A 10,045-nucleotide genomic window follows, 5' to 3' on the forward strand; every position below is an offset into this window, starting at 1 on the left:
ATAAAGGAAGGCAGAAAATAAAAGAGAAAAATAGAGACCGATGTCTGGATGAGACTGAAGAAATGACTGGAAGAGGATTAGCTGAGGTGAGTCAGAGGGAGGCTTTTTAAGTCAACGCTGAAATCCACTCACTTTTCTCTCCTGTCCCTCCCTGTGTGGCTGTTTCTCTGTACGCTGCCTGCTGGCTCTCTGGCAGCACATTGTACACTCTGCAGAACATAGTGAGGGGGATATTTAAAGGATCTGGAGGAGAGGAGGAGCTAAGGATGAGAAAGTGGGCAGGACAAGCACGAGGATTGGTCCTTTTTTGGGTGACATCAAACACTATAGCAGGGAGAATAGGGGTTGACGAAGCACAGGAAGGGGGAGGGGAGATGATTTAAGTGCTCCCTTCTTTTCTTCGTGTCCCCATCACTGGCTCTAAATTGCAAGGCTTTGTATTTCTGCAGTATAAACCCCCCCTTGTGGGAACGCGTAAGCTCACTGCTTACTGAAAACCAGAATAAAGCGAGGCACACTTCATCTTTACCTTCGACTTGGTAGAAGAAGTCAAAATCCCTGTGGACTGATAAATCACACCCATATGGCAGTTATATAGCAACAGTTATTCTCCTGCACAGCATCAGCGGCTGCATGGACACCAGTGTCAAACAGAAATCCCACAAAACACCCACACGCTCTTCCCTTTATGTACATCCAGACACCCGAAACACTGATTTGCAGGAGGACATCAAACATAGAGCCTCCAACAATGAGAATGTAAATATATCGTTGAACTTGCCTGCACGTGACAAGAACACACACACACGCAAAACTATTGTCTACCACCCACACTCACACACATGCTGCTGGTGCCCGTTCTTTCTGAATGAAAGGCGGCCTCGTAGTATCTAATCCCCCGGTATCCTCGACTCTTTCCGCCATGAAAATAAAATCAATACAGACAGAATTCTTCTTCAAGGATTACTCACCACACTCCTCCATAACTGGAAAAAGCAACATTACGGAAGGAGAAATGCATCTATTTCACTACGGTGTTATTTTGATATAGTCTTAGGAAGCTAATTGGAAGTTCTGTCAAACATCTGCCAGAAAATGGTTTTTACATATATTTAACAAACATAATCAACTGAGGTTCGAAGGATGAAGCGGATGCCAGCTGATAATGGGGGAAGGCAGAGTACATGCACCCTGGACAGGTCGCCACTCCATCACAAGGCAGACGCAAAGAGACAAACATCACATACTGGGAATTAGGGATCAATAATTAGGCACAAATGCATGTCTTTGGACTTCTGGGAAAAATCAAGAGTACCCGAACAAATCACACACACACACAAACACACGTAGGGTGAGCATTTGAACTCGACACAGAGATCCAACTTGGGCTGGAGCAGGGGACCTCATTGCTGTGAAGGGGAATTGCTTCACACTAGGCCTTGAGGATATCAAAAAATAAGACAATGACCTCATTAAAATATATCTGGATAGATATAGTAACGCTATAGAGTCTATGGCATTCATTTAGAAACACATCAGCAAGGTTTCAGCTTGTGAATCAATTTCTTCTCATAATTAAAACCCAGTACTCCTGCTCTTTCATCACAGGCATCCACTACCAGATTTCACGGTAGCTGATAATCAAAAGACATCTGTTTATAGTCTGTATTATTTGCCTTGACACAAAAAACATTAACTGGAAGTGAGAAAGAAAGCTCTCCTGGACTGGCTGATAAGTGACGGAAATTAGGTAATCAAGTCTCCCGTCACCTAATTGATAATCGCACGGATATAACAATCTCCGCTCTTCAGTCTGCAACAGACATGCCGATGAGCCAAAGAGTAATAAAAGACGGGAAATGAGGAATGTTTTTGTGCGAGGCGCTGGAAAGAAAAGAGATTAACAAAAGCTATGGACATTTGAAGGAGAGAAGAGGATTCTTTGTGGTACGGTTTGGTTTCTGTGGTTTCGCACTTGGACTCTGGTATTGTAGGGAACTTGGAGAAAGACAGTTAATAAAGGGTAAAAAAAAAAAAAAAAAAAAAGATAAGTGGGAAAAAAGCAAGGAATTGGTACAGTAATTAACTAAACTCTTTCTCTGGCTCACAATTCTAGTTTACACTGAGCCTCTTCTTCCATGGAAAGAAAAAAAAAAAAAAAAAAAACTTGCCGGGGACCTTCCACAACGAGACAAAAAGAAGCGTGAGAAAAATGGCACAGAGGCGTGAGACAGGGTTAACCTGGGCTGGGCCAGGCCCTGCTGCTGGGACCGAGAGAGCCGAGCTGGTGACAGCCAGAGCTGGGCAGCAGCTGATGTTTTCAGGTCACAGGAAGGCTGAATTGCGTAGGCACTATTCCCACTGGGAACTGTGTGTAGTGTTGACGTGATCACAAGGAGGCATCCTTGCCTCCTTCCTTTGCTCCTTTCAAACACACGTACACACATTCGAGCAGAAAAAGTGAGACAGTATTGCATGGGCGGACCGGAAGCCTGTCGCACGTTGCCACAATCCCGCAGAGACGCCACGGCTCCACTCCACACATGGACATGTGTGCTGTTGGGACTGTGGATGTTGAGCGAATAACAGTATTTATTTTTTTTACTTTATCAGTAGTTAAAATATTGTGGTTGTTGGCGAAGACACTACAGGGATACCTGATGTAGAAACAGTGCTCTCCTTTTTGAAATGTTATCCATGTTTCTCTCCTCGAGGAAATATGGCATTTCCAGCTTGAGGCGTGCGGGGAGCCGGGCCCCCCGAACACATCGCCTTTTGTGACTCAGCCCCGGCTCTGTGTGTGCATGTGTTTGCGTGTGCATGGGGGTTGGTGCAGCAGGGCTCACACACCCACGTCCTGCTGTGTGAACCCAGCGCCACCTGTCGCCCAGTCTGGCATAGCCCCTGCCATCCGCGCGTCATCTGTGGGCATGAGCCTTTTGGCCTCTCCGAGCTCCCCTGCATCTCACACACGCCCTCACATCACATTCGAGGCTGGCAAAGCCGCGAGGATCTAATTACTGAGATGTAGTATGGGCCCCATATGTGGTTACGCTGTCCTGGAACCTAAAGCATCATATGGAGAGAAACTACGAGACAAAATGAGGACGGCGTCTTCATTATCTCTTTTTTGTTGCTCAAACTAGTTCAACAAATTACCTTCGTTCTGAGAAGCTGTTATGGGAGTAAACTGGAAGATAAAAAGAAAAAAAAAAACAGGAATTCTCTGCTGTTTTGAGTGAAAGGAAATTTAAAAAATATATATATATTTACGTTTTCTTCACACATGGGACACAGTGATTAATACGCATGATTCATTTGTGTGACATGAAAACTACTTTGTGTTATTTTAGTGCACAGAAGGTCTCAAAAATATTTATTGAGTTATTTAGCTGCAACAATACCTTGAAAAGTTGTAAACAAGCGTCACCCCCGTCATTACTTCTGTGAGTGGGGCGCCCTCTGCTGGCACAATCAGTGACACATTCTCTGTGGCAGTTCATATTTATAGATATATGCAAAAATATATTATAATAATATTTAAGATGAATGCTATTCAATCATTGACAGGTTAACAGCTGACCACTGACAAAAACTCAATCGGTGCTGTATCAATCTAAAGACAGAATGCAGATTTCTCTTGGAACACACATTTTGTAGGTTAATTGCTTCAGTCGCTGCAGATTAGCAGCCATTCACCAAAATATAACACAGACCAATGTCTTCGCTCAATGATTAGTACACTGAGTTCAAATGACATGAGATACAAATGTTTATTAATCAGCCATTATCATTCAGTATTATTAATCTCGGTGGGGTCGCTGGAGCTTAACCTGTGCAATACGTGGTGAACCAAACAGAAGTATACAACTATTGACCCTTGTATTTACACCTATTCTTTTAACTTACGATCAGCGACGAGTGGGCACCCAGTTGTCAATATAATAAAAAAATTTGGTAAACTTCATGTTTGAGTCAAAGGAATGTGATCTCATGCTTTGGAGCTGTGCTTAATAACTGAAAGTCAGTGCAACCTGCTCAGTAGTCAGTCAGACTCAGAGTCCAGGACAATGGCAGGGAAGTGCTCCCCTCCTTCGCCCAGCAGTGAGTACAACTCCCTGAGCACACTGGGGTTGGGACATCCAGGTCCGGGCACGATCGAAGCCAGCTGAGGGGAGAGAGTGTCCAACAGAGCCTGTCGCACAGCACAAGAGAGAACAATATCACAGGTATTGTTCATTGATGAAAAGTCATTTTGTGAGTTCCCTATTAACAGGTCACTGACAAAGACAATTAATACAATCGCATTTATTTGGCGCTTCATCTACCTGTTCAAGGTGAATCTCCTGCCGTAGCAGCGCTGCACTCATGCGCAGCCGCTCCAGCTCCTGGAGCTCCCCCGCTGCTGTGTAGGCGACAGTCAGGGGCAGGGGTGCAGCCATCCCATCTCCCCACACACCATTTGCCCCGGTGGTGCAAAGACAACCTCCCTCTGGCCTCCATCGATCCCATGCTTTCCACTCTGACGGAAAATACGTTTATTTTTAGAGCGCGAGCAACCGTACCCTAAAACGTTTTTCTGCTCTGTTGCCTCATCTTTAAATAGCTAGATCCTTGCCCAGCCATGTCAGGAGGGACAGCTTTAAAAACCCCACTGTCACAGGGAGGGGTGTCTGTGGAGGCCAAGGAAAGTACTGATCTGGTGCTGAGGGTTCACCCGGCTCTGTTTTCATTTTCCATATGCCAAGATGGAGAGGCTGCATTAGCTCGTTAGCACACTGCCGTGGCCACAATCGTTTTTCAAAAGCTGCCAAAACGCAACAAATGATAAAAACCCTCAAGAAAACACCAAAATAAAGCTCTGGTACGTGACGCACGCTTGAATGTACACGGTCGCAACAGCGGATGAATTTGTGTGGGCTGAGAAATGACGAGAAACTTCTCTGTCACTCGAGCAGCATGTGTGTGCTGCTGAACTGGAGCTTTAACTGGTAAACATAAACAAACCAACCCCCCCCCCCCCCCCCCCCCCCCCCCCCCACCACCACCACCACCACCACCACCACCACCCGAAGGTGATAGGGTCACTTGAGTGGCGCGAATGAAAAAAATGTCTAGGCATTTAGCTTCATTATAACAGCATCACAAGGGCCAATGGAAACTGTACCGTGATACATGAAGGTAGGACTGACCAATAAACACGCCAACCTACACATTGCTGTGCAGACAAGGCTGCAGGTCATGGATCACCTGCCAATCTGCTGTTTGACAGGAGGTTCTGTGATATATATTAAAGTATTTATTCATTCATTTGTTTTCCAGCTGATCGCCGTCACAAGGCCTCGGTGGCGTTTATTTGTATGACCCAATGTGTGTTAAAAGTCGAGATAAAGTAGTGTAACCACGGGGACAAAAGTGGCAGTAAGTCGCTGGGGTACCCAAAACCAACAGCTGGCGCTCAGAGACTGGCTGGAGAATCAACCACAACAACAGATGTACGTTCTGGATTATAGGTGAACGAGGTGGTTCCCCCGGCATGTCATGAGCAAGTGTTGTGTTCTCTCTCTGGTCTGCTCCAGCAACTCCTCCAGCCAGCTCTTGGAACTACGAGCGCTGGTGAGAAATCACACAACGTTTCCACTGATACTCAGCACTTTTTGGAGTTGCGTTGCCACTGAGGGAGGCTGTCTGCTTGGTTTAACTGCTGCGGCTGCGGCGGCTACTTTTCTGATCCAAATAGGATTTTCTGCTTTTGGGCATTTGTTTTCTTCCAGATAGATTGCCACAAGTGTTTTTGAATACTCCTATGACTACTATTATGTCATTTATCTTTATTGCAGACACAGGTCCATATAAAACAAGAACATTCATAAAGAAAGTCGAAAAAGTAAAAAGAAATAAATAGATACAACATACTAAACTGCAGCTGTTTTGAAATTGAGACATTTGAGCAGATTTACCATTTACTTTTCACAGTCATTTTATTCTTTTCATCCTATTACCTGGTTTCTGTTTTACCTTCTTTAGCATTTGAGTGGTTCAGTTCACTTTGGCTGTTGAGCTTTCTTACTTGCTCATTTTTCTCCACAGATCAAACATACAGGTGAACTTGGAAAAAAAAAAAAAATGGCAGTAAAAGCAAATTTATTCCAATGAGAAGGAAAGCTGGAATATGACCACGTATCACATGCAGTGAAAGGCAGCAGGCAGGTGAAGGATATTTTAGTTGACAAAATATTGAACAATCTCGTTTAAGGCTGCAGGATTTCGTAGGAGATGCAGGGAGCTACGGGTTTCTAAAACCTTTTGCTCCAAAAAAGGGATGCCAAATGTCCTGCTAAGATTCAGAGCAATGCCCTACTTCCACTGGCCTATGGCACGCCATGAAAGGGACAAATAAAGAAGACAGGTTTTCACGTGATCAAACAGGCTTCCTGACCTAGTTTCACTCGATCTGCAGATTTTCGAAGCTCCTCTGCCGTCAGCGTCACCTTGTCATTGGTCAAACTTGAAGCGGAGCTCTTTTTCTTACCACCTGTACACACAGTTGAGACAAAACGGAGATGAGAAATCTCAGCTGCTCCTGGATCCAGGGCATTATTGTCAGAGGAAATGCTTGACACTGATATATCCATCAGTGCTCCAATATCCCTTTCAAAGTCATTTCCTGCCCAATTTCTGTGTGGTTTCCTCTCACATTCCTGTTTTCACACCTACGTACTTGTGTCATCAGTCTAACTCCATTGTTTCCTGATTCTCCCAGTTTTAGTGGCGGATATGCAGAGTCTGTCCAGGCCGCTCACCCAGCGCTTTGTCTGACTCCGAGGTCTGTTCCTCAGGAATCCGCTTTGCGGGACAGAGCAGAAGAAGGTCGTGTCCTCTGTGAGTCAGTCTGTCCACTGCAGCTCTGGTCTGATCGGGGCTGCCACATGGCCAGTCCTTGGGAAACTACAGGGAGGTGGGGGCAGGACAGAAAGGTCAAGGCCAAAGCGCTGGCTGAGCGAATCCACTCAGAAACACACTTGCTGCTGTGTCTCCTCGAGTGTAAGCACAGGACCGACATCACACAAAATGTGAAACATGTGTGAAGCCTCTCTGGCCCGATTTGGCTGGCTTCGGTTTTTTTATTTTCATTTTTTACCGTAGCTCTCATTCTCTCCATGAAGCGACTCCTCCCTGGCGCAGGTTTCCTCTGTAGGGCACTGACTTTGTCCCACAGTCTAAACATAACGCAGGGTCGGAAAGTTAGCACCCAAACACACACACACACACACACACACACACACACACACACACACACACACACACACACACACACACACACACACACACACACACACACACACACACACACACACACCGTGAAACCAGGAATAATCACAGACAGACATTTAACTACCTGTCTTGCTTGCTCCGTAACGATTGCCACCCCGTCGCCTGGTCAGAAGACACCCTCCTGTGAAGCAAAGTGAAACCCTGCAATTAACGGAGAAGGGGGAAACATTTCTCACCTTTCTTTCCACAGTGAATGACAAGCGACGGTTTCAGTTTCACAGTCCAGCTGTGCAAAACGCACCCAGTCTGCCGATGCACGCTGCGCGCCCCAGACCCGCCTGCGTGTGAACAAGCCACCGCCTGATTTGAAAACGGCGTGGGGACGGAGGCAGTTTCCCGCGGATCGCCGGCACTCATCATGTTGTTTTTATCGGCCTTGCTTTTAGAGAGCAATGTCAACAAACCCTCGTCGGCCGAGACAAACCCTGAGACATCCTCGCGGTGCAAAACCTTCACGGATGAAACGGGATGTTTTGGGATCACCTTCTTATTTGTAGCTTTCGCCTGTTTTAGGGAGCTGCTGCTTGCGGGTCTTGAGACCAGGGGGGGACAAATTGACGATCCGGCTTTTCTGTGTACATTTCTGTCAAGGCTGCCAGATTTAAAGGTATATTTGACAGCTGTGTGACTCCCTTTGGACGACACAGATGATTGACGCGTGTCAGCGGGAGCGCCAATAGCGGCGCCTGACTCCCTTGGAGATGGAGATTTGTTTTTCACAGGTTGTTTTTTAGAAGGCTCTGAGCCAGTGCGAACACGAAGGGCTGTCTCCAATGCTCGCTCAAGTAGTTCAATATCCTCTATTTCCCCTGGTGAAGCATCCGTGCCTGAAAACAGAAGCGTATGGTTAGCTGATTTTAACATTTGCGTTTTGGTCATTGAAAGTGCACATTTATTAGAAGTGCCCTCACAAGACATAGTGAGCATATACATACAATTGCCTGTTTCAGCATGACCTGCTACTTCGGACTCCTCAGAGCCTGCCATTGGCTTCTGTACTCTGTGGAAAGAGATTTGTTGTCACTGCACGCTCAAATAAACCACAAGAATAACATCTTAAATTACAATAAATATGATGTATCTTTTCATGTTTTCACATGCAAAGAACATGTGTTCTACCATCTAGATAACTTTACGGTGGATCCCAAAATCGGTTTTGAATGAAAATGAAAAAATAAAAAACACGTTGACGCAAGCTTAAGGATAAAATAAAAAAAAGGATGGTGCATAAGAAAACTGTAAATCATTTTGATAATTGTTCAAATCAATGTTTCACGCTTTATAACAGATGTGTTTGTTCAATGCTCCTAAATAACATTAAATGGGCAACAATTAAGGCTCGCTTTTAGCAAATACTTTCATTAAGAGAAACCAGATTGATAACAAATAAAATATGTAGATGTCTTTTAAGGTCTTTTAAATGTGTTATGTATTTCTGTGTACAGCATTTTGTTAAAGATGGATTGAATATTACTACAGAGGTGACGCTTCTATAGAATTAGTATTGTGCAGTTTCTCATGGCTCCTTGAACTATATTTAAAATTCGAAGTTATCAGCGATTGCATTTTTGCAGAAGTGAACTAAATGACTCTTTTGCTAAAGCTCGTTATCTATATGTCGCCTATACTTTTTTTTTAATATACGTTTCCCACTTGGCTGCTGTGTTTGAGAAAAGGCACTGCTGGGATTCGAACCCAGGATCTCCTGTTTACTAGACAGGCGCTTTAACCAACTAAGCCACAGCGCCGGTGCCCGATGCCAACGATGACGCCTTTTCATAGACGGACTGCGCACAGATGCGTTAGTAATATGTTATATATTTCGATATAGAAACACTTTTGCATCATTGACTGTCTACATTTTAATTGATGCTGGAGAATAACTTTGTGATCAGAGACCTGGAATGGGGTTAGCACAACATTAGATTTCAGCACTGATCATAAGACGAAAAATAGTTACTTACAAGTTCTGCAGCAGCTCTCGGTATAGTTGAATACTGTCATTAATCTCGGTTTGGTGGACTTTGTAAGACTTGACGAGTTGCTCGACCGTTGACACGAGCGACATGCTTGTTTCTCTCACTTCTCTGCCATGACAACAATGAAACAAACCAATAAAGGTCAAAGTATACACTTCGAAGCTGCACTCAATGCAACGCACGTTTAAATTTACAGTATTAAATGAAACGACCCTTCATCGAAGAGCTTGTCACATAACGCTACTTTACATTTTGATTAAAACTCTTTCGTACTAACCCGCGAGGTCCAATTTCACGGATGCGGAAGTTACGTTTCTCTCGCTGCAAAGTTGTCACGATAAATATCAAAAAAATATTCAAACGACTATTGAACACCATACCATTGGATTATTGATTTGAATACATGTATATTATGCATGTTATAAACACGTTGCACAAAAAAGTAAAGCTTTTTTTTCTCAACTCTCGCGAGAACTCACCACGGTTCAGACGTGAACTGTTATGTTGCGTTCAGGAACATTCCGCGAAGCCTTTTTTTTTTAATACCACACTTGACTAAAAAACAAAGGTTGTCATCACCAATACAAACACTCTGTTTTAACAGGATCATTCTGTTCGAAAAATGTTGAATATTTGAGTCTTAACATAATGCACGGAATATTTACCTTGATCATGTTCACTTTTCTGTATCTATGACAATATAGAAGTCAGACACTATTCATGATCCAAAC

At 44.3% G+C, this 10,045-nt stretch overlaps 1 protein-coding gene across 2 annotated transcripts; it reads right to left on the reverse strand.

Annotated features, from left to right (window-relative positions):
• Nucleotides 1–3,750: 3,750 nt before the first annotated feature.
• On the reverse strand, nucleotides 3,751–9,774 carry tedc2 (tubulin epsilon and delta complex 2). 2 transcript variants are annotated; one of them, XM_080488037.1, is made up of 10 exons: nucleotides 9,592–9,774; nucleotides 9,300–9,422; nucleotides 8,271–8,335; nucleotides 7,577–8,162; nucleotides 7,400–7,456; nucleotides 7,142–7,220; nucleotides 6,804–6,948; nucleotides 6,440–6,535; nucleotides 4,329–4,522; nucleotides 3,751–4,195 (listed from the first exon to the last, which is right to left on the reverse strand). In XM_080488037.1, the coding sequence occupies exons 1-10, from the start codon at nucleotides 9,690–9,692 to the stop codon at nucleotides 4,046–4,048; spliced, it is 1,596 nt and encodes a 531-aa protein (XP_080344163.1). In that variant the 5' UTR covers nucleotides 9,693–9,774; the 3' UTR covers nucleotides 3,751–4,045. The 2 variants fall into 2 exon arrangements, with proteins under 2 accessions (XP_080344163.1, XP_080344164.1); XM_080488038.1 differs by lacking the exon at nucleotides 9,592–9,774 and having other exon boundaries at nucleotides 9,300–9,588.
• Nucleotides 9,775–10,045: the final 271 nt, after the last annotated feature.

Source organism: Lipophrys pholis (assembly GCF_963383615.2).
Source record: "Lipophrys pholis genome assembly, chromosome: 19".
Classification (NCBI taxonomy): Eukaryota; Metazoa; Chordata; class Actinopteri; order Blenniiformes; family Blenniidae; genus Lipophrys; species Lipophrys pholis.